The 24,463-nt window shown below is 53.8% G+C and overlaps 1 protein-coding gene across 1 annotated transcript; it reads right to left on the bottom strand.

Moving 5' to 3' along the window:
* Positions 1-2,473: 2,473 nt before the first annotated feature.
* Positions 2,474-24,005, bottom strand: SLC13A2 (solute carrier family 13 member 2). The gene is given in 13 exon segments (XM_027130402.1): positions 2,474-3,089; positions 3,582-3,719; positions 4,366-4,527; positions 5,654-5,775; positions 6,063-6,151; positions 6,364-6,582; positions 8,437-8,559; positions 8,661-8,841; positions 9,397-9,611; positions 9,707-9,866; positions 9,869-9,983; positions 10,621-10,749; positions 23,904-24,005. Coding segments are annotated over 13 exon segments (1,926 nt in total). The 3' UTR covers positions 2,474-2,918.
* Between the last annotated feature and the right edge of the window lie 458 nt (positions 24,006-24,463).

Raw genomic sequence — 24,463 nt, 5'->3', positions numbered from 1 at the left:
ACCCAGAGAGGGGGATCAATAACCCTACTCCCACCTTCTGCATCCCCCTAACAAGCACACATGCCAGGTTTCTCCTTAAAAACTTGTCTTGATAGCTCTTTGCTGGGCCTTCTGGCTGCTACGGTTCTCTGGGGCTGGGGCTGGGGCTGGCCAGCAGGAAGAGGGGGGAGGGAAACGGACATTCCCAGGGCCCTAGGGGACAGGGGCAGGGGAAAACTGGGCCTATCTGATGAGCCTAAAAGGTGACATTGGCTCAAGGTCACATAGCACTTCACACACAACAGTCTGGAAAAGGGCTTTGAGGGCAGACTTCCCTCCAGGAGCAAGAAGCCCCCCATCCTTCTGATATATTCATTCATTCATACAACAGTCACCGTACCAGGCCCTGTGCTAGGAACTAGGGACACAGCTGCATCAGGCAGACTGTCCTCAAATTGTTCCAGCCTCATTGATCTGCTCTAGCAATGGGGAGCTCACTACCATAGAAGTTTTTGAGTCCCAGCACTGTGCAGGTTCAGCTCGTAGGAGACACTCAAAACCCCTTGCTACCTTCCTGGAAGCCATGGCGGGAAGGGGTGTGAGTGGCCAGGCAGGGAGGGCATAGACCCCCATCCCCGCAGAGCCCCATCCACCTGCAGCCCAGAGTGTGTGTGTCCAGGAGGGGCTGAGCTGCTAGGCCGCCTGCACACACCTGACCTGGGTTGACGGCCCTTTCTTCAAAGGCCCAGTCCATGCTTCTTTATTGCCCAGCTAATGACAGTGATTAGGACAACAGGGGCCGCCAGCCTCCCGTATGCCCTCCCGCCTGCTGAGGAGGATGGATTCTAAGCACCTGGGGGAAGCCTGTCCTGAGCCCTGCCAGGGCACCCACCATAGCAGACCCCTCCGCCCTTAGGCCAGTTTTCATCCACCTCCTCGCCTGAGAAGGAAGGCAGGGCCAGCCCAGTCATCCCCTGGGGCTGCTGTGTGGTCTCAGTCCACATCTGGCCCTCTCTGAGCCAGACTGACGGGGAAGTGGAGAGGTCCAAAGGGGAGCTGAGAACAGTGGAGGCCCATGTGTCCCCTAGGAAGCACACCTATCTCTTCCCCAGCCAAGGCTGGACTGTGGGTACCAAACCAGGGTCCCGAAGAAAGTAGCAGCAGAGGGTCCTCCTTGCAGATGGGGCTGGGACTACTCCTTAGGAACCCACTGCGGGTAAGCCACGGTGGAGTCCCACCACTCTGGGCCTGGCCCACTCCCAGTGGAGGGGGCTGTCGCCTGGGGCCTTGGGAGGGTCCGAGTGTGGGTCTGGGTGGGAGCCGTGATTTATGACTGTGCTTCATGAGTGAAGAATGCCAGCCTGGGGGTCTGGGATGGGGGCAGGGCCCCGCTCCTGACACTTCTCATTCTGCTGGATGTCTGGCATGTCCTGTCAGGATCTCCTGTGCCCTGGGGACAGCCATGTTCTCCCCCATGCAGCAGCCCCCTCCCCCAAACCTCAAACCCCCAGCTCTGGGAGCACTGGGTACAGGCCCAGCCCAGAGGGGAAATCCAGAATTAAATCCTTTCTGGTTTTCTTTCTTCACAACTCATTTCCCTGTTTTACGGGGCATGAGAGTGATGGTAAAGATCTCTTTTTATTCTCCCACTGCAGCAGAAGGGACCTCCTGGAAACCTCCATCTAGATGAACTTCCAGCCAGGAAGGGACGTTGAGCTCCCAGGATGGATGGTGGATGTGGTGACATCCTTCCCCACCCCCACCCTGCCTTGCCAGATAAATGAAAACTCTGGAATTCATGAAGGAGGAGAGGCAGAGGAGAGGGGGAGGGGAGGTTGGGAGGCAGAATGATCCAGAGTGCAGTCTGGTCCTGGACTCTGAAGGCCATAGTTTTGAACCTGTTCCTGTGAGTCTCCCCTGTATCCTTCTTGCCGCAGGTTGCCATTTGGGGTGAGGGTCCCTCTTTCTGGACATCTAGCGTGGGTCAGCCTGCCTCCCCTGGTCTGGTGGGACTGGTTTTTCCAGCTGTGGAGGGGTCTGTGAGGAGTTGGCAGGGGCAGAGGGTTTTACGTAAATGCCCAGGGAGGGCTCTGGGAATGGGGAGGCTGGTTTTCTCAAAGACATGCAGGGAGTGGAAGCTCCCAATTAGCCGGGCCGGGTGGTGTCAGGGCTGCTTTCCTGGGTGGCTGCGTCCACTCCGACAGGCCTTGGCAGAGCTCCCTGGCCATTACCTTCTCCCTTGGGTGGGAGGGGTGCCAAGGGGGCCGCCATACAGGACAGATGCCAGGTCCCCTCCCAGCGTATTTCCCAACCTGGGGTCTGAACCACGTTGGGGAGAAGCCCTGGAAAGTGCCGCGAAAAACCACCACAGATTCTACTGAAAGACTTTAATGGGGCTGATATTTGAACCTCCCCCCAGACCTGAGAGGCTGGGGGGAACTCAGTATGTTGGGCCAGTCCCAGAGACTGTAGCCATGGCAACTGCTGGTAGGCTTTGCTGCCCAGGCAGCTCCAACCCTGAGTTTCAATAAATAGAGGACAAAAGGGTCTGGTCACCACCAAGCTGGGGAGACAAAGACCTGGAGTGCCAGACAGAGCACGCTGTCGTGTCTGTGACCTCGCAAGTGTACGTTGTCAAGCACACACCACCTAGGATCATCACACACGCAAAGCCCCCTTGCAGAACATCCTCACATGACACACCATCTTTACACACACACACACACACACACACACACACACACGTACATACACATACACACACTTTCCTCAGACACGTAGGACTGAGCTCACATACATCTCCCTCGAAGACACACATGAGGTTAGGTATACATGTGCCTTTCCCTCAATGTTTGCCTTGGGGCCTGGGTTTCCCCTCCCAGCTCAGAGGAATAGGAACGAGGCGGGTCTTCCTGGCTTGGGCCAGATTATACCGTGCTCTAGGGGCTGGGTGTTGTGACGTTTGCCTGGCTGACCCCACAGAAGCCTGTGGTGTTGGACTGGGCCCAGGAGGGGAATCTGTGCAGGTCAAACATGGGGATGCTCCAGGTGTTGATGGCCAGCGTGATGACCAGGACCCCGATGATGTTGAGCATGAATCCTGCGCGGGCCTGGGGTGAGGAGAGCCAGTCTGAATGAGTGGGTGTTGAGCTGGGCCAGTACCCATCCCTTAGGTGTTCATAGGTGCTCAGGAGCTCCCTCACTAGCAAACCTCTCCCTGGGAAGTCCTCCCTTGGGTCTAACCTGCAGCAGTAGGTGATGCCCCTACCACCGGCTTTAATCCCAGTGCTCACAGGGGAAAGGGGCGCTTCCAGAGCCCTGAGTCATTCTCTCTGAGTCCATATCCCTGGGTCCAGGTGCCTGGCATCTTGGTGCCTTCCCTAAGTTCCTCACCCCTCCTCTCCCTCTCAGTGGCCTAGGGCTGGCAGGGCCTGAAGATACTCCAACTGGGGATCACGTTCCAGCCTCCCCCGCTGCCACCCACCCCAACAGGGTCCACTCTAAACTCTGAGAATCTCAGCGGCTTTAAGCTACTTTGTGGTCCACCAAGATGGAAAGACAGAGCAGGGAGTGCTGAGGCGTTGGAGACCCCTGCCACTCACCATGTCTGTCACTTTGAGGCCTCCGAATGAGAAGGCGATGGCGTTGGGTGGGGTGGCCACAGGCAACATGAAGGCCAGGGAGCTGGAAAGCGTGCAGGGGAGCATGACGTAGAGAGGGTGGATGCAGATGGCCTGAGACTGGAGGGGGAGACAGTGGGGCAGAGCTGATCGCAGTCTCCGTCCCAGAGGGGAAGGCGTGGTCCCCATTCTCCTGCTCTCCTCTCTGAGGGACAACCCCCATCCCCACCCCAATATACACTCTGGCCATGAACCCACCACTTCTGCCAGAAGGTACCTGGTGGCCTGGAAAGGGCCCCTTGACCTCTCTGGAGGGGATAAGTGTGCAGCCCTGCCCTGTGGGGCGTGGGAAGGGGAGGGACCCATAAAACGGATCTCAACGGGTCTTGTGGGTGTCATCATCAAAGGCTGTGGGAACGCGCCTGGAGAAGGGGCTGGGGACGCTCCGGGGAGCAATTTCATGCCGTCACCTCAGGAATGACAAGAACAGGAGCTGGCCCAGGGAGGTGGGCGAGGCCGCCAGTGATCCCCATCAGGATACTCCAGGGGTGATATCATCAGGGATGGAGTGAGTCAGGGGGCAGAGGGCCTTGGGGCCCAAAGTTACTGAAGAGCCTGGGGAAGGGTGGAACCTCAGGGGTCTTTTCCCAGAAATGAGAGGAGGTGCAGACAGGTCATTCTGACCTTCAGGCAGGGCCCCGCACTTCTGCAGGCAGTGTGGGCAGAAGGGCTGCCTGGAGGAGGTGTGTCTGCAGGGCCAGCTCACCATGGAAGCCAAGATGGGCAGGAAGATTGTGGTGGTGGCCACGTTGCTGGTGCACTCAGTGAAGGTGGCGATCAGGAGGCAGAGGATTAAGGCAATGGCGGGAGGCGGCACACTCTCCAGCGGGGTCAGCTTGTCCCCCAGCCACTTCGACAGGCCCGATTCCTGTAGGCAGAGGAGGGTGATGTGTGGGAGGCTGGGCTGCCTGGGGCCCCAGGGTCCCCTGCTGAGGCTCTGGGAGGGTCCTGCTCTTGCCTGCACCTCTCTAGAATCTTCAGAGAAAAGGGCAGCTTGGGAGGGAAGATGAGACCCAGCTGAAACCTGGGGGCCCCCTCTACTGCTCTTGAAGGACAGTTGGGTGTGGGCAGAAGGGTCAGATGGGAAGCGAAGGGGCTTTCTTGGGAAACCTGGGGCTTGGGGAGAGTAAAGACCTTTGACCCCATTTACTCCTGCTCTCCTGACCTCTCTTCAGGAGGTTCCTGGCCAACCTTAGCCCTCTGCCTGCCCCCTCCAGCCTAGCAGGTTGGGACAGGGGGCGACCTTGCTCCCAGCAAGGAGGGAGAGGGGGAAGGACCCTGGTAGAGGCTGGGAAGAGGCCAACAGGGGGACGCGGACAGTTCACAGGGTCAGAAGAGCTCCAAGGTCTTGCCTTGCCCACACCTATAATGCCAGACTGTGAGCCCCAGGGAGCTGGGACTTTATTATATATGATGTTGCCCGCTTAGCACCCAGCACAGCGCTTGGCACAGTCAGTGAGCGCTTGTTGGAGGAACTAACCAATCCCTGACCCAGGATAGCTCCTGTCCGTGCAGTGAATGAGCTTAGCCAGAACACCGAGGCCTGGGGGTGCAGGTTCAGGGATTTCTGTCTGGGATGGAGGCTATGGGGAATGACGACCCGGTCCCCAGAGCCTGGCTGGGTATGATCATGGTGCCCCCTGGTGGCCTCAGCCAGCAAACTGTGTCAACCCAATGCCAGCCAACTACTCCCTGGTGCTAAAGCTTTGGCATTCTCTGTCTGGCAGGCGGTGAGGGGATGGACTGGGTGATCGCCAGAGTACAGTCCCTGCTCACCAGAGAAGCCCCCACTAGGGAGAGGTCCCTATGGCTTGTGTTTCCTCCCCCTCTCTTAGGGCTCTAACCTGTTTCTCCAGCTGCTGCAAAGGCTCTGCCCACCAGGGGGATCCTAAGTGGGGGGTCAGGGCTCCCCTGTGTGGGAGAGAAGCAGGGCCCCTCTGTCCCTGTCACAGGGTCTCCCTCAAGTGGGTTGGGGAGGGAGTGGGGTCTGTCACCTCACTGCCCTTGGCCAGGGCAAAGCCACCGCCCAGAAGGAGCACGATATTCCAAGGCATCTTCTCTTTAACTATTTTCCAGTTGAGGAGGGCAGGAGGGGCCTTCAGCTTCTCTGGTTTTCCTACTCCCCAAGCAGAAGAGGATGGGTCACCAAGAGCCAACAGGCTTTCCTCCCCTTCCCTTCCCCCCTCTGTACGGGTGGGTCCCTATCAGAGCTTAATGCATGGAAGAGAGGGACCCTCAGTTCTGCAACATCACGACTTTGTCCCTGAGTCCCTGCGCCCTTGGCAAATCACCCCAGCTTCTCCGGGCTTGGTCTACTCCTGCCGAGTGCGGTCGAAGGGACGTCACATGCCAGAAGGTGGGGTCTGCCCAGAGGCCCTTCTCTGCCCCAGACCAGGTGCTTACCTGGTTCCTGAGTCAGCCCTGGGATCTTGGAGGGCACGATGAACAAAATTACACCGATTAAGATGGCTACTGTCCCATCAGATGGCATGCTGCGGGCGGGGCAGGGAGGGCAGGCTTAGCGGCTTAGGGCTGCTCAGGGTCACAGGATGGAGGGGGGCTGGAGAGGAGCCCCTCCCACAGATGTGCCAACCCCTCCTGGCAAGTTCCCCCCACCTCAACCCAGCGTTACTTCCTGTTCTGCGTTGGGGGCCCTGCTTCCTTCCCTCCTCTTGGAAGTATTTCTCCTCCCCGCAGTGCTCACCTATTCCCATTCTCATCGGAAAAAGCCAGGTTACCCCAGCCGGTGAAAAAGCCTGGCTCCCGAGTGAACCAGAGCACCACCAATAAGACAAAGAGGATGGTGACAGCCTTTTCTGCAAAGGTCATGGGGCCCAGCCGCTTGTGCTCTCTCCGGATGACTTCGAAGGCTGCTCGCTCTTGTTTCCTCATCTGGTCCCCCAAGCCACAGTTCTTCCGGAAGCTGCAGGTAGGGGTGGGGACAGCTTGTAAGGGCACCACACCAGGCAGGGGAGCAAGGGGCTGTGAGTGCCTGTGGTTTTGTTGTTGTTGTTGTTTTGGCCGGTGCCACGCGGCTTGCGGGATCTTAGTTCCCAGGCCAGGGAGTGAACCAAGGGCCACAGCAGTGAAAGTGCTGAGTCCCAACCACTGGACTGCCAGGGAACTCCCATGAGTTGTAAAGGTTCCCAAGGTTCTGGAAGAAGAGCAGAAGACTCTGGAGCGTCATGGCTCTTATTTAGCAGAGGGGAGGCTGAGGATGGGAGATTGGGTTTCCCTGTGCTTGTCCCTGCTCCATGTGCCCCATTGACCCCTCTGTCCTTCCAGGAATTCTCTTGTGCTGAGCCCTCCCTTGCCCAGAGTTAGGAGGCCCTAGAAGTCTAGACCCCAGGCCTCCTTCTGGCCCTGACTCATCTCTCCCCACCTCCAATAGCCTTTCAGGAAATCCTCCCTTCCCTCTCTTACTGCTTCTGGGCATCCTCTGCCAGCCTGGGCCCCACCCACACTGTCTTCTGAGGCACAGAAGTCTGCAGCCCACTTCCATGTGCTTAACTCACTTTGACTTTTCACTTGGGCAACTCTCAACTCCCCTGCTGGACTTGTGAGTTCCTCAAGGAACCATGCTTCACACATCTTTGAATCCTTGATGTTGCTTAGCACTGTGCTGGTCTCTTTGACTAACACTTTGCTTTGTACCATCCCCAACCTCAATCCAGCCTCCCTGCACCTGCCCAAGCAATTTTACAGTAACAATGCTTAAAAACTCTCAATGGCTCCCCACTGCCTGGGCAGGATGGACAAATAACAACTTATACCCATAATAACAGTCATACCACCACTCTTAACCTGTACTATAGCAGACATCACTAATCAATCCCAGACTTGATTCCAGCTGAGCTCCAGCAAGGTCTCACATGATTTTCAACTCAGAGCTCTAGTGACTACTAGTAATCAAGGGCTGGAAGTAGGAATAGAACCTCTTTACTACTCTTGGCCTCAAGAGGAAGGTCCATACTCTTTATGTGGCACACGAGATTCCCCATAATCTTCCCCTGCCTACTTCTCCAGCTTCATATGCTGATACTCTTTTTTCCTCTTTGTGTTTCAGTCACACAGAACTAGAGTTCCCCCAAACCCAGCATGCTCTTTCTTGCCTCTGTACCTTTGTACACAAGCTCTTCCTGCTGCTGGAATGACTTTACCTCGTTCTCTACCTGGCTGACTTCTAACTCTACAAGATTCAGTTCAGGCATCATCTCTGCCAGGGGACTTCTAGAATCTTCACTATCCTGGGCTGTCCTCCCACAGCACCTGGGCTTTCCTCTGTCACTGCTCCTACCTTATCATCACCTATTAGATGGTGAGCTCCAAGGACAGGGACTGTCTAATGCTTCTAGCGTTCTCAGTGCCTGGCAGAGGGCCAGGCACACAGTAGGAGCACAACAAGGACTTTTGTAACTGACGATGCTCACAGCGTGTGCTTCTTAAGCACCTGCCAAAGGATTGGGGATTGTTATGGAATGGGACCTGGCCTGGGCATCAGGAGATCTGGTTTTCAATCCCAGCACTGACACATCTAGTTGTGTACCATGTCTTGAACCTCAGTTTGCTCATCTGATAGATGGGCTAATACTCTCCAAACAGTAATTCCCTCAAATGGGGAGTGGGGCAAGTGCACAGAAGGGCCTTAGGAGGGAGAGGCCTTCTCACCGGGATGGTGATTATGCCCTTTTCCACAGGGCTACCTGGGTACCCAACTGGAAGCTCCTAGAGGGTAAGGGCAGGCACCTGGACAGCTCTTACCCACTCCACCACTTACTTGAAGCCTAAGAAGAGGAACTGCAGCCACACCCAGGAAAGCAGCAGCAAGATGACCATGGTGGGGAAGGCAAAGAAAAACCAGGAGGCGAAGTTCACCACGTTGCCATTTTGGGGAAAGATCCTGAAGAGGGATTCAGGCTGCTGTGTGACGTTGCCCGGCGACCAGCCTGCTCCACTTGCCCCCCAGTCAGAATGCAGACCCCCTCCCACTCAGTCACTCACGAGTTGACCTGGCCTTGCAGTACCAGGTTTGTTGTGGTGCCAGTCAGGGTGGCGATGCCCCCGATGCTGGCCGAGTAGCACACACACAGGCTCATGCCCTGGGTGAAGCGGAGCTGCTCCTCGTTCCGCTGTGCCCTGGACTCCGAAGGAACAGGGGGCGCAGGGCCATCCTGCTTGTTGTCTGGGAACAAGGGAGAGCTCAGGTTGGGGATGGGCGCAGGGCCAGTTCTGGGGAGCCTGGTGGGAGCTCCAGGGTCTCTGGGGCACCTTGTCACTGAGCAGCCTAGACCCAGGCTGGGGGGAGGGCAGAGGCTGCTTCCAGGTCTGCAAGGGCCAGCACTCCCTGGAGTCTCAGGCCAGAGTGATCCCCCCAGACACCACCTGGCCCAACCCCTCTTCTGAGAGAGGGAAACTGAGGCACAGAGAAGGGAAGAAGACTGTCCAAACCACACAGGAAGAGTGGAGCCTGGACCCGTGACAGCCCACCCAGGCTTCCGCTCTCGGCTTGCCAGGGTGACCTAGCACCTTGGTTTGCCCAGGACTGAGGGAATTCCCTGCCCGTGGGACTTTTCATTTCAAAAGCAGGAAAATCCCAGGCAAACCAAGGACACGTGGGTCACCGAACTTCTTGCTTCCCTCTTCTCTCCCTAAACGTGCCAGGATGACTACTCCTCTCATGGGCATCGCCTCAGACCCTCCTCAAGGACTGAGGGTTCGGGGCAGGGCCTGGCGTCACCTTTCTCGTCAAGCTTGGTCTCTTCCTTCTGGGGACTCGGCTCCTGGAGCTCAAAGGCGGGGTTGTTCCTGCCCTCCTCAGCGTCCGTGCCCGTGGGCGTCCCGTGAAGCTGATCCAGGACGGCACGGGCGATGGGCACCATCATGGCAGTGGTGGCTGTGTTGCTGATCCACATGGACAGGAAGGCCGTGACCACCATGAAACCCAGGATCAGCCTAGTGACGGACAGACACACACGCTGGTGCTCCAGCATCCCTTCAAGGGCACACCGCCACCCCAGGTCCTCCAGACTTGGTCCGTGGGAACTCACAGGGAGGGCCGCACCCCAATGGTGAGAAGCACGCGGAGGGCGATGCGCTTGTGCAGATTCCAGTGTTCCACGGCCAGGGCCACTAGCATCCCCCCGATGAATAGCATGTTGCTGTCCTTAAGGTACTCAGTGCTGACCTGGCAGGCGGGGACAGTTGAGAAGGAGGAAGCGTTCCCCCCGTGCCTCTGGGCGTACAGGGTGCCGACACTGATATTCCCGCACACGGAGGTTGGTCCCCTGGGCTCTTGGACCCAAATGGAAATGGTCTTTGGATCATCTGCCATTGAATATTAACCAGTTTCCTGTCTTCCTGCCAAAGTCATTCCTTCTCCCCTCAGGAATGACTGAGACATCGTCTAACCTGAATCCACTCCTGTTACAAGCCATTGACTGAGAGAGAAAGCATTTAATGCTCTTTCTAGAAACTAACGCAGCAGTTCTCAGTGTGGTCCCTGGGCCAGCATCATCAACAACCTGGAACTTGCTAGAAATGAAATGCTTAGACCCTGCTCCAGATCTCCTGAGTCAGAAACTCTGGGGTAGAGCCAGCAATGTGTTTAAATAGTTCTGCAGGTGATCCTGGTGCATCTGCTCAAGTTTCAGAGCCACTGAACTAGAAGGATACAAACTCTCTAGCTGGCTATCAAGGCCCCCTTTTCCTTCCCTCATCTAGGTCTAGTTGCTCCCACTTTGAATTAACTCTTGACACCAACCACGCACCTGGCATTTCTAGAATGCCTTCCCCCTGTCTTCTAGTTGACTCCTCCCTCAGTGCTCCCCAACCTGCCAAGCAGAGGTAGGGCCCCCTCTTCCATGTGCCCTGTCTGTGGTGAGGCTTCCTCCGTCATCAGCGTCCTAGGGCAGACCCCCCTCCACCCCTGGGAGCACGTCCTCCTGTGGGTGGGGAGGCTTACCACAGAGGCACCCATAATGCCCATCATGGGGAACATGACGGTGGGGAGGAAGGCGGTGATAGCCAGGGGCAGAGCCTCGGTGCACCAGAGGAACGCCATGAGGATGATGGTGTAGGCACAGTAGGCTTCCTGCAGGCGGGAGGGGAACGGCAAAGCTGTTGGAGGGGGCAGGCCTGTGTCCCAGAGTCATGTCACCTCCTGTCCCCAGAGAAAACAGGCCGTTTGTAACAGTGTGGGGAGAGCCTGTGAAACTCACAGTCCTTGATTCCTGAGTCCCAGGTCCCATTTAAAAATAGAAATAGAAAACAAAGCAAAACACTCACCACCTTGTGTTTAACCTTGGGGAGCCTAGACATTATAATCCAGTCCCCTGGGGACTGCAGGGGGCTCAGGTGAGGATCCTTACATGAGACGGGGGCTCATCTAGATGAAACTGGGGCCTGGGAAATGCGGATCCCTGCCTGGCACCGTGGCCTTCCCTGCTTCATCAAGAGCCTGTAAGAGTATATTTATTTGTATGACGACTTAAGTAGTATTTGTTCCTTCTGCTAGGAGCTGAGTTCCATGAAGACAGAGTCAGTTTTGTATCAGGATCCTTGGAGCTCAGGACCCAGGAGGCTTCAGAGCAAATCTTTTCTGAATGAATAAACCACTGAAAAGTTTTAGGAATAGTGGGGTCTCCTTCCTAGTAATCCTGGTATGACCACTCTTTCACATAACTCCCCTATCCCCGCCTGTGCGGGGAATTGTGGAGTAAACCCTGAGTCATGGTCTTGTGAGTCTTGGGGTACCAGAGGCCCCCCTTTCCCTCATGAGACTCCCAAAGCTAGAAAGTCCTGACCTCAGGCCTGGGAGGGGACCTGGAGCAGGAATGAAGTCAGACAACCCCAGGTGTCAGGGGCCCACCCTCCTTGACAGAGCCTCTCCGCAGGCCTGGGGAGGGAGGACGGGGGAATCATTAGCCAGAAGGAAGCCTCCAGGGAAGGGGGTGCCTGGCATCCAACCCTCCTCGGGACACCTGCCCACTCTTTGTTTGCCAAAGGAAGAGGCTGCCTGCTGGGACTATGGGCTGGGGACTCCTCCTCTCTTACCTGTCTCAACTGCCCTGCCCCTTTTGCTTTCTCCACCTGGTATAGGCTGGGCTCACCCCTTATACCTCACGCCTTTAGTACCCTGAAGCTTGAAGGAAGGTCTTGGGGAGAGGAAGCTGCTGTTTACTGAGGAACTCTTAGGAGCTGGGTGTTTTCATGTTTGTAGTTACAGCCGTGGGTGTGTGCGGTGGTCTTATGTTATAGATGACCTCCAGAAGGTATGCGGCTTGCTCAAGGTCACAGAACTAGGGAGTGGCAGAGCCAGGTTGGAACCCAGGCAAGGTGTGCAGGATTGCATAATTCTAAGAGCACTCCCCGACTAGTCTACATCAGTGGCATCCTGGGGGGTGGGGTGGCACCCAGCCTGCCCAGCCAAGTCCGTCTGATGCCAGGCTCACTTTCTTTCCATGAAACTTCCACCACCTTTCTCACCCTGGACATGAACTCATTGGCACAAAGGGTGGGGCCACCTTGATCCTTGAGCAGAGACCCACCCCTCCTCCTCCCCCAGCAGGCAGTAGATTCTGCTGAAGCTGCTGTTCTTTCAACCATTTTCTCACCTGCAGTGTGCACAGCCTGTTACCCATCTTCCCGTGGGGCTAAGGGCAAGCCAGCCCTCTGAACCCTGGTGTTCCCCCCATGCCCTCACCCCCCAGAATTCTCTGGCCAGGGACAAGGGGTGGGGGCTGGGCCGGATGCCTTTGCTGATTCAAGAAGAAAGCTCTGCTAATAACGACAGCAGAAGCATCGTCAAGGACTACGCCATGCCAGGCATAGTGCTCTATGCACTTCAGGTGGTTTTTAATGACATTTAGTTGCTCTGTGAGGTAATGACTATTGTTCCCATTTCACGGATGAAGAAACAAAGGTGCAAATAAATTAAGTAAATGTCTCAAAGTCACACAAATCAGTGAAGAATCCAGGCCATCTGGTTCTTGAGCCCCAGCTTTTTGCTTCTCCCCTGAGCTTTCTCCCTTGCTACTGGAGGGTGTCCCCCAGCCTCAGGTGCGCTGTGACCAGCAGGGTGTACGGGAGTGAGTTAGGGCTCTGGATCCAAATGGAACTGTCTTCGCTGGGGCCTGCCACTTCCTGTTGCCCGGCTCTGGGCAAGTTCCTTCACTTCTGGGTCCCCATCTGCACCCTCCAAAGAGAGCTGTGAGCATCAGTGTGTTGAATCTATGGCTCCTCTACTCCTTCACAACTTCCTGGTGTCCCTCTCCGTGTCTGTCCGTCTGTCTCTGGATCAAAACCCAAAACCACTTTCAAAGTTCCATTCAGAAGCTTACTCTGGCCCTGGTGGCTCTGGCCCCGTGTCCCCATCCCACCCTCCTGGGTAGTCGGTCCAACTGTAGAGTTAGTTGGTCCGTAACTCGCTGACCTGCTTTTCCTGGTTCATGGGGCTCTTAAATGGGGCGTGGAATGCCAAGGATTCATGAAGTTGGATGGGAAAACAATTTCATCTTTTAGCTAACATCTAACTAAGGTTATGAACAGAGGCAACAAAACGATAGAGCTGCTGTTTTGTGGGGGTGGGCGGGGTAGGGGGGTGCCTCGCCGTGCAGCTTGAGGGATCTTAGTTCCCTGAGCAGGAATCGAGCCTGGGCCCACAAAGCGCGCTGAGTCCTAATCACAGGACCACCAGGGAACTCCCAAAACCACATAGCTGTTAACGTTGCTGTGGGCGATTTTGTCACAGATACTTGATTGTGGCTGTCAGCTGTTAGGTACCTGCACAGATTAGTGGTTGCAATGAACTCAAAATATATCTCAAAATATTGTTTACATCCATCACTCTTTTGAAATTATGGTAGTTATTATACCAACACTAGATCTTATTTAATGCTTTAATAAGGAAGCATCTGTATTTCTGAATTGCAATTAATTTTTTCACAGTTTTATAACTCTATTTCAAAATGGTTGGTTTCCTTTGTCATCCTATACATTTTATTTCGTGCATTTCAAAGCAATATTCTGAGAAGGGCCCACAGTCTTCACCAGACAGCCAGTGGCATTCATGGCTCAGAAACGGGAACAGAACCTGGGGGATCCTTTCTCCTTGGCCCCGCAATGTGTCTGATTCCACGATCTGTATCCCCAGTGTTAGAAGTGGGAAGTCGGGAATCAGACCTGGGCTCCAGGGCCGCCTTATACTCTCTGCCTTGTTGCCCAGCTCAACGCATCTTGGGCTGGCCAAGCTCAGCTGGTGGCCTATGGCATGGGCCCCAACTGGCTTACTCCCCAGTCATGCTACATTGCACGACTCCATATGCCATCGGCAGAGGGCACAGCCTGCACCCTGTCTGAGGCAGACACCCTGTCTGGAGCTCAGATACCAGCAGGGAAGAATTTTCTCTTGGTGGCTAACGCTCTTCTTTCTACCTCTGTCAGTACGTCCTCCTTCTGCGGTCCAGCAGGCTAGTTGTTCCCCAGCTGCTCCTTGGTTGTAGAATGTACTCCTTTCTCAGCCTGGGCTCTGGAGGACAGGGGTCAACTTTCTTTCACCTCCCTGTCTCTAGCCCCTCCCTCTTTTGCTGGTGCTGGCCTGGGTCTATAAATCCTTCCTTCCCGCTTGGGCCCCTGGCCCTGCTGTGCCAGGAAACTACCGTGGTCAGATCCCCATTCCTCTCTCCCCCCAGGCTGTCCCTGCTATTGAGGGCTCATCAGGCTTTCACTGGACAAATAACCTCTCTGCTCCAGGTCTCCAGTCCTGCTGGTTCAACACCTCCAATGCTCCCCTCTACTTCTCTCCAGCTCTGGGCCAATAGCCTGGTCCAAGCCCCTGCATCTGTTACCAAGATTTCTGCGAGAGCTTCCTTATTCACCTCCTAGCTTCCTCTTTTGCCCCTGAAACCTCTTCTTCTTGCTGTAGCCAGAGTGATCTTGAGGCACAAACCTGTTTAATCCACACCCTGTCCCCCAACACACACACACACACACACACACACACCCCTAAAAGCAGCTCAAATCCCTGCAGGCTTTCCCACTGCTCTTAGGAAAATTTGGGGGCTGGTCTGTGCCTCTCCTCCTTGCTCTCTCTGGTCCAGCCACAGTGGCCCTCTTCCAGTTTCTCAAATGCTCCATCTTCCCTGTAGCCACAGGGCATTGGTACCTAATCTCCTCTCTTGTCTTCCCTCCCCACTTTGCTCACCTGATGTCTACTCATTCTTGAGATCTTAACTCAAATGTTCCTTTTTCAGGGAAGCCTCCGTGGGTTTCAGGGGTATATTCCCCATTTTTCACAGCCTATGCCCCTGTACCTCTTCTGCATAGCACTCATCACGGTCTGTAGTTAAACATTTGCTTTCCCAAATTTCTCATGATGAATCTCAACCTTTGTTGCCAGACCTTACTCTCCAGGGAGCAGGGTCTGGGTCTGTTTCTGCTCACATTAGCAGGGTGCCTGGCACCTCTACGGAGCTGACACTGGATAAATGAGTGAATGAATGTCAGACACTAGGGTACAGACATGAATCAGACCTGGCCCCGGCCTTCGGGGAGTCTGAGTGCCCTGTGTGGGCTGGTCTGTAGTCATGGCGGGCTGCCTGGCAAAGCCAACAGTGAAGAGAAGAGATAAAGCCTCAGATGGCTTCCAAACCCCAAGGCTGGCAACTTGCTTCTTTTGTGATAGGAAACAAAGGTCAGAGGTCAGGAAACCTGAGCGCCCAGGCCCAGCTTTATTGCCGCATATCCTTGGGCAAGGTATTTAACCTCTCTCAGCTTGGGTTTTTTTTTTTTTTTTTTGATAAGTAATATTGAGCATTTCTAACTAATTTCTAACACATTACTGTCTTTTATGCAGGGTCCTTTTCTACAAATGGGAATAAGAGAAACACACTCCTTGCTGGGTTATTAGGAGGACGAGGGGTGTGACTGAGAATGTCTAAGCTGTAGAGGAGTGTAGATGGCAGTGAGCAGATCGCTGGGTTGGCCTTGGCACAGAAACCTGCTCCCGGGCAGCTGGGGAACCAGGGTGGATACATGACATACAAATGAAGATGGTAGTGCCAGGGAATCCAGGGTAGACTCTGGACACTGGGTGTGGGCAGGGTGGGGACCTGTGGGCATCACGGCCTTTACCCGTTACGGGCACAGAGCAGCCTGTGGCCATTGGGCAGCAGCAAAAATGCCCACACTCTCAAAGGTGTCACATCTTATTCGTCCTGGTGATTGAAGGTTAGCCCTGGGGTGGGCTACTCCCACTGCCCCTCTGTGCCTGGCAAGTAGGGATGCTGCTGGGGAGTGAGGCGAGGCCCTGGGTGGCAGCCAGCACCATTGCAAAGGAGAGACCAGAGAATGGAGTCCCAGAGATGGGGCCCCTTCTCTGAGCCTCCCTCCATCTGGACTGAGGAAGGCTTCCAGAGAGGGCACACTGAGCGGGTACTGAGGGATGAATAGGAGTTCTGTGGGTGGGCAAAAGGTGTTAGCATGAGGGAGTAAGCACAGAGGGAATGGAATGAGGCATAAAAGATCAAGATACATTCTTGTGGGGGAAGGGATGTAATGCTCGCCTGACTGCCAAGAGAGGAATCTAGGACTTTATCTAGAAGACAAAGGTGAAAACGGGAGGAGGCCCTTGAAGGATTGTAAACCGAGAGGGTGACACTGTCAGGTTGGTGTTTCTATTAAAAGATTACGCTGATGCCGCCATATGTGTTTTTTAAAAATGTGTCCACAGGTGTTTGTACACACATAGGAAAATCTCTGATTCAGGGATTCTTACCCTTTTCTGGTACCAGGATTCCCTTAGCAGCCTGATGAAGCCTTCCAACTCCTTTTTAGAATAATGTTTTAAAATGCATTGAATAAAATGCACAGGATTACAAGGGACACCAATTATATCAAAATACAGTTATTAAAATATGAAAAAATGGGTAAGATAGTGATATAATGTGACTCTTAACTACTAAGCTCTTCACGGGCTAATGGCTACTGTAATTTCAAAGTCATGGTTAACATAATATGTCAAGGGACTGGCAACAGCTCTCATACGATTTGAAAATATCTCTGATACCTACTGGTGGCAAAGTCAAAAATATCGTTCTTTACTATCGTGGTTTGTTGTCCACATTCATCACAGAAGGAAATGTTTCACCCTTTTGTGCTGTTGGACTTTGTGTAATGTGCATGTATCACCTAATTAAATAAATCAATCACCTCAAGATGAAAATAGGGGGCTTACACCTGCGGTACTGTGGCAGGTGGATTGGCAGACACAGAAGCTGGGAGGTGACAGGTGGTCCTGCTGGGATGTCCAGTGGGGAGATGACAGGGGCTCAGAGAAGTCATGGCAGTAGAGATGGAGAGAGAGGACGGACTCCAGAGATGTTAGGAAATGGAAGACAGAGGGTTTGAGTGATGGCTGCTGGGTTGGGTGGGAGGAGGAAAACTCCAGGTGCCTTTCCTGAGTGTTCAGGTGCGTAGTGACCCCAAGGAAAGGAGCCATGAGACAGGACTTGGGGAAGGAGGTGCAGAGTAGGGTGTGTGTGTGTGTGTGTGTGTGTGTGTGTGTGTGTGTGTGTGATATTCATTCCAGGAATAATAGGCCCATGCAAATGCCGAATACCTTGAGAGACTACACATAAAAGGCGACAATGGCCAGTCCATACGCAAATATATGTCCTACAATCTCTGCGGTAACCAGCCCTGTAGCCAAACTACCACCTGCATAGCAACTGACCCCAAATGGGCAGGATTTGCTCCATGACCGCCAGCCTCCTTAATTTTCGATCCCCACTTGCTCGCTACCTCCACTTCCAACTCAGGACTAATCAGTGAAAACCAAATGTGCTCTCCTAACAATCAGAGAGGATACCCCACTTCTAGTTAGCCCCCCTCCAGCTTCCCCCTGCCAACAACCTCCAGTCAGGGCACACCTGAAGGCTTCCCTCTTTCCACTCTAAAGCGTCCCCACCCCCTGCCTTTGAGGCTCTGCCGAAAGCAAGGATGGAGGCTGATTCCCTTCCTAGCCTCGCCTCATCTCATTTGAGTGATCTTTGTTTAATTCCGCACCTTAACATGAATGCGTTTGTTGCATCATCTTCTGCTTTAAGAGGCCAAAGGGAAAAACAATGGGTCTGAGTGTCTGAGAAAAACAATGGGTCTGAGTGTCTGAGAAAATAAAAGTGCGGGGGAGAGTCCTGACATCACAGTTTGGGCCTGGGCCAGGGCCAGGGCCAGGGCCAGGGCCAGGCCCGCCTGCGTCCCCTAAAGAGCAAACCGGCAGGCGGGAGTTGAAGATGAGAGAAGCGTTCCCGCACTCCTCCGTGCATCTGAGCCCTACAACTGCCCTGGGCCCTGCTGCTGGATTCCGTTCAGGAAACCGTACTGCTGAAGAGTCTCCTTGGCTTTCCCATTCTTGACCTTCACCTAGCAGGTGCTGGAAGTGTGGACATGATTTGGTCATCTGGGGGTGAAGTTCGAGTTGGGGAACCTTCTCTCTCTTCTCCAGGGATCTCCCTGGCTTTGGAGGCTGGCCCCTACTCCCAGGACCTTCAGAGGCCAGAAAACCAGACTTCACGCAGTCCAGTGCTGATCGTGGCCACACTTAAGGACCATACCTCACTGCCCTGGGACTGTTGACCAGACACACCCCGCCTTCCTGTTTCATTGGTGGGAACACCAAGGCCCTCATGAACAGAAGAAGTAGTCTATGGAAATAAGTCAGGCATCTACACAATGCCCGAAACTCTGTGTTGTGTTTTCCAGGGGCCCGGAATTCAGACAAGGGGCAGAGGGTTCAGGGAAGCATTGTTTATCAGGGAAGATAGAGGCCTTCCAGGCAGGCCCCAGAAGCGAGGTCCAAATTCCTTGCACAGTTTTCATGCCCACAATCCTGGTCTGTCTTTGGGGTTCAGGAATAGCTTGCAGTAAGGGTATTTTAGTCACACAGATTTTAAAGTGCGTGTGCACGCACACACCTACTGTTCTTATATCCTAGGCATGCAGGGATTCAGAGTAAGAAATCCTGCCCTCTGTTCTTAATGTAAATACAATCTGGATTTCAGCTAAGCTCTGTTCTGGCAAACATGATACCACGGGCAGATAGTTTTCACAGATGATTCTGTTGGGTCATGGGAGGTATTTGCATTTTCGACTCTAACTTACTAGCTCTTTGACCTCTGAGTAAGTATTTATCCCTCGTGACCCTCAGCATAAAATCCTCACTCCTTCCCCGGACGTTATAGGGCTGACATTGGCTGGCCTCTCTCTACCTCTCTAAACTTAACCTCAGTCATCTTCTGCTCACTCAGGTCCACATGCCGTGCCGGCCTCATTTATCCCTCCACCTTGCCAAGCTCACCCCTGGCCTTGGGTTTTGCACTATGTGTTCTGCCTAGATGGCTCCTGGCCCAGAGCTGTGCTTGGCTAGCTCTTCCTTGCCAGTCAGGCCCTAGGGAAATATCAGCACCCCAGGAGGCCGTCCCTGATCACTGCATCTAGAGCAGTCCCTCCCCAGGCCATAGTCACAGCCTGCTGTATGGTTTTCACTGCATGGACAGTGTATGCTTTTTGTGTGTCCCTCCACACCCCCTGCACCCCCAGGATCGCAAGTTCCCCTGAATCCTACCTCCCACCCCCTGCACCTAAACAGTACCTGTCACTTGTTCCCTAATAAATGAATGAACGGATGAGTGAATGAATAGATGTCAGGTTTCTGGCACACCGATGGTGCTTCTTGGGTATCTGGTTGCAGGGGTTGGGGAAGCACTGAGAAGACCTCAGGCCTCACTGGCTCCCAATCACTGGGACCCCGCAGTGGGCGATGGGCATTTCTAGGATTCTGTTGCTAACTCCTCAAACACTCCTTGCTATTTCCAATCCCCACGCCTTTGCTCCTGCCATTTCTTTCACCTGGCCTGCCCTCTATGGATGCCTCTGACTGTTGAAATCTCGCTCAGCCTTCAAGACCTAACTCAGATTCTCCCTTAACTCAGATGGAAGGATTTTCTCCTTCCTCTGAGCTCCTGCAGACTTCTGGCTATAATCTGTGTGGCATGAACACGCGGTCCTCTAGATTGAAAGCATCTTGAGGACAGAACATCTGTATTCCTTTTTGGTAACCCCCAGCACAGAGCAAGAGCTCGACAGACATCCCAGACTGAGCGACAGTGGAAGGATTGGCTGACGGCTGGATGGACATGACGGTAGATGGCTCAAGTGGTGACTCACAACAGGGGACTACCTTGCATCCTTAGACAGCCTTAGCCAAGGCCAGATTCCAGTTCAGACTTTGCCTTTTTCTAGCTGGGACTTGAGGCAAATTCCTTTATCACTCTGGGCCTCAATTTACATGTCTGTAAAATGGAGACAACAGTAGTAACCTCACAGTAACTCAGAGGTTATTTCGAGAAATAAATGGGTTAGTGTTTTGAAGTGCTTGGTACAATGACTAGCACACACAAAAATACCGAAGAAATGTCAACAAGTATTATAAGGACACAGGCCTGAGCCTAGTCTGGGCCTCCTCTTTTCCACTTCAGGGCCCAGGGTCATGGAGGTAAGCTCAGGATCCACTGCAGAGAGCAGGGACTCAGCAGGAATTCACGACGGGGCCCTCTTTGCCCACATTCACTCATTTGACAAGTATTTGTTGAACACCTACTATGTGCCAGGTACTGGGGGTTCTGCATGGAAAAAGACAAAGTCCCTGCCTTCACGGAGCCTACATTCTAATGTAGGGGGGGTCAGAAAATAAATAGAAAATAAAGGGATACAGGGCTTCCCTGGTGGCGCAGTGGTTGAGAGTCCGCCTGCCGATGCGGGGGACGTGGGTTCATGCCCCGGTCCGGGAAGATGCCACATGCCGCAGAGCGGCTGGGCCCGTGAGCCATGGCCGCTGAGCCTGCGTGTCCGGAGCCTGTGCTCCGCAACGGGAGAGGCCACAGCAGTGAGAGGCCCGCCTACCGCAAAAAAAAAAAAAAAAAAAAAAAAAAAAGGGATACATCATTTCAGATAGCGAAAGCCCTTTAATTAACAGGTTTTTGTAATAAAAATGACCGGTGCTGCTCAGAGAAGCCTTTTCTGAGGAGGCGGATTTCAGCTGACATGTAAGAAGTGAGAGGGAAGCCTCTGGGAGAAGAACATTCCAGGCAGGAAGATGAGCAATTTGAGGAAGAGAAAGGCTGGAGAAGAGCAAATAAGAGGCAGGATATAGGGCAGGAGCCCCCAACGACTCGTGGCTACCCTGAGAGGTTTGGATTTTATTTTAAGTTTGACAAGAAGCCTCCGTGGGGTTTTAAGCAGGGTAGTGATCTTATGTTTGGAATAGATCATCCTGGAGTTTGGGTGAAGAATGGTCTGGGGATGTAGAGAACAGACTTGTGGTTGCCAAGGGGGAGGTGGAGGTGGGCGGGGGATGGGCTGGGAGTTTGGGATTAGCAGATACAAACTATTATATAGAGAATGGATAAACCACAAGGTCCTACTGTAGAGCACAGGGAACTATATTCAATATCCTGTGATAAACCATAATGGAAAAGATTATGAAAAAGAATGTACATATATGTACAACTGAATCACCTTGTTATACAGCAGAAATTAACACAACATTGTAAATCAACTCTACTTCAATTAAAAAAAAAGAGAATGGTATGGGGAGGAGTAGGGATGGGATAGAAACGATGGCGGCCAGGACCAGAGTGGAGGTAGTGGAAAGCGATTCCATTCAGTGTATTTTTGGCGAAAACACTGGTCAACAGGACCTGCTGGTGCTTGTGGAAGTGAAGGAAAGAAAGGCGTCAGGAATGGCTCTGAGGTGGACGGTTGAGCCATATCTTGAGGAGTAAGATCGCAGGGAGAGGCGGCTGAGATGAGTAATCAGGGTTGTGATCTGGATATGCCAATGTGTATGCTGCATAAAAGGAAATGTTCAGGGCTTCCCTGGTGGCGCAGTGGTTGAGAGTCTGCCTGCCGATGCAGGGGACACGGATTCGTGCCCCGGTCCGGGAGGATCCCACATGCCGCGGAGCGGCTGGGCCTGTGAGCCATGGCCACTGAGCCTGCGCGTCCGGAGCCTGTGCTCCGCAACGGGAGAGGCCACAACAGCGTACCGCAAAAAAAAAAAAAAAAAAAAAAAAAAAGGGAAATGTTCAGGGGGGAGGTGTCCAGTGTTAGTTGGATAATACAAGTTTGGAAATTAGAGCTAGGGTTTCAGATTGGGGAATCATCAGCATAGAGATGCTTTTTAAGGCAGGAGACAACAGATCACCTGCGGGCGAGGATAGGGAGAAGTAGCCGGGAAAAATGGTCAAAGGAAAACCAGGAGAAGCCAAAAGAAGACAGCATAGCAAAGAGGAGGTGACCAGCTGTGACGAGCGCTGCCGAGGGGGTGAGGGAGGTGAGCATGGAACAGGGGTTTGGTGACACGGACGCTGATGGGAACTTGACAAGAGCCCTCTCGGTAGGTAGAGTCTTGGAGACTGGATCTGTCTGTCTAAGGAGAGATGGGTAGTGTAGTCAGTCTCTGAGGCCTTCTTTTGGGAGAGAGAGCAGAGAAACCAGGTATCTGTGGAGGGACTGTGGGACTGGCGGAGGGTTTGTTTGTCTTTTCATGTGAGACGGATTAGAGCTTGTTTGCATGCTGATGGGAGAGATGAGGCAAAGAGGGAAAAGTTGATGATGCTGGAGAGGAGAGGATAATTACAGGAGCAAAGTCCTTGAGAGGGACTGGTAGCCAGGGCCCCAGTGGAGGGGCTGGTCTCCACAGATGGAACCTGGGACAGTTCATCTGAGTCAGGACAGGGGAGACAACATCTGTAGGTGGAAAGCAGGCGGCAGGGAGGGGTACAGCACAGGGAACACAGGGGCTCCTGACACATCGCACTCCCACAAGGAGGCCTGGCTTCTCGTCCTGACTCAGGCTTTCCTGAGTGACCGAGGGCAAGTTTCTAAATCTTTCTGGGCTGTACCTTCTTGGGGAGTAAAATGGGCATCACAGTTCCTGTCTGTCCTTCCTTCCGGGATTAACACACTTGGCTCAGCCTGTCTGGAAACTGATCTGATGGGTCCCTAGCATAGAGAGGCCACTGGCTTTGGCCTGGGATAAGGGTCATCTCATAGGTCAGCCAGGCCCTGCCACCTACCAGGAGCTGTGCCACTACCTCCCTAGTTCTTTACCCTTCTGGGATACCTCGAACAAAAATCTTGCCTCGATTTCCCTGTCTGTGACTAAAGGAAGCAAATGGCTCAATGAGCAAGTGAGGGTGGGGCGGCGGGTGTGGGGTGAGGCCAGGGCCAGGATTAGGTCTCAGCCTTCCGGAGGCAGCACAGGCTTTGTAGCCAGACCGCACCCCCAGCTCTGCCACTGCCTAACTATGCCACTTGCCAGAGGGAGGTTTCCTGTGAAGCTTGGACTTCAAGGCCGCCTCCTGGACCTACCCTTCCCAAAGTCCCGTGTTAATTTTAGATTCAAGATCTTGTCTTCTTTTACTTACAAGGGGAGCCCCAAAGTGTATACTATCTGACCTCCAGAAAACAGGATCTGCCCTGGGATTTTGGGTGACTTAACTTCACTTTCCCCATCTGTAAAATGGGAGTCAGACCTGCGTCATAAGATGGGAGAGAGGGTTCCTGGGTACACGGTACAGGGTGTGCAGTGGGGGCCTCCAGTAAATGAGAGCCGAAGTTATGACTCCTGCTGCTTGCATGGGGGTGGGCAGGAAGCAGTGGCATTTGCTCCTCCATTCAAGGTGTGCATCTGTATTGCCCACTGGCAGGATCTCCTCCTTCAATTCCCACCCCTCCTCCGCAGGAGACTTAGCTCTTGGGATCACAGGTGAGCGCCTCCTCTTTCTGTTTGTACTCTTAAATGCACAAACTGTCTGAGGCCAGCTTCCTTCTAATCCCCTTCCTTCCCTCTCAAGCAGCTAGCCCAGCTCATACCCTCCCAGTCAACTCACCTGCTTCCACCTGCACCTCCTTTACGGCGCTAGGTTTCCTGCCTCCCAAGGGAGTAGATACCAAGTGCACCTAAGCAATTCACATTGGGCTCCTACTACTGGGTGCCGAACAAAAGCCCCCCCATTGACCTCTTACTCCTCAGGCCTCAGGAGGACCAGGTGGTGACAGCCTAGGCTGTCAGGCTAGGAGGGATGAATGGGTGATGCTGGTCCTAAGGATGCCCGACCCCAGGGCCACACGGCCCCTCCCCTGCTCCCTTGGAGCTTCTCTGTGCCCAGGACCCCACGTCCTTACCTTAGTCGGGATGAGGATGGGCAGAGGCAGCAGGAAAATGGGTAGGAAGAATACAATCAGGTAGAAGCGATAGGCCCACAGGCCCTGCCAGCAGGTGGCCATGGTGTGGATCCACGTGGGCTGCCGGGTCACCCTCCAGATCCAGGGAACTGCAGGACCGACAGTGTAGCAGGTAGGCGGCTAGGCAGGCTTATATAAAGCCGCTGGAGGGTTAACCATTGACCCACCCTGGCAATCAGAGTGTTTTTAGAGTCCGGGAGGTGACAGTCAGGAAGAAGGATCTGCAGGGAGTGTAAAGATCAGGAAGACTTTGCAAACAAAGGGAGGAGGGCAAGATCCGGGGATAAAGCCTTCAGTTGCTTTCAAGAAGTTGAGCCCAGAGTTAATTCCTTCTGTGTGTGGGCTACTAAGGGCTGAATGTGGAAGGAGCAGGAGAAGGAAGGGTGCCTGGGAAGCCCCACAGCCGGCATCCACGGAGCAAGTCCCAGAGCACGCTCCCCAGCCCAGTCCCCCTCTCTCTTACTCCTCCAAAGAGGAGTTCTCTGAGCAGTTTATACAGG

This window comes from Aethalodelphis obliquidens, unplaced genomic scaffold (assembly GCF_003676395.1).
Source record: "Aethalodelphis obliquidens isolate GAN/ISIS:26980383/991018 unplaced genomic scaffold, ASM367639v1 scaffold38, whole genome shotgun sequence".
Lineage (NCBI taxonomy): Eukaryota > Metazoa > Chordata > Mammalia > Artiodactyla > Delphinidae > Aethalodelphis > Aethalodelphis obliquidens.
The sequence above is the reverse complement of the archived record's forward strand: the minus strand, read 5'-3'. Positions and strand labels throughout refer to the sequence as shown.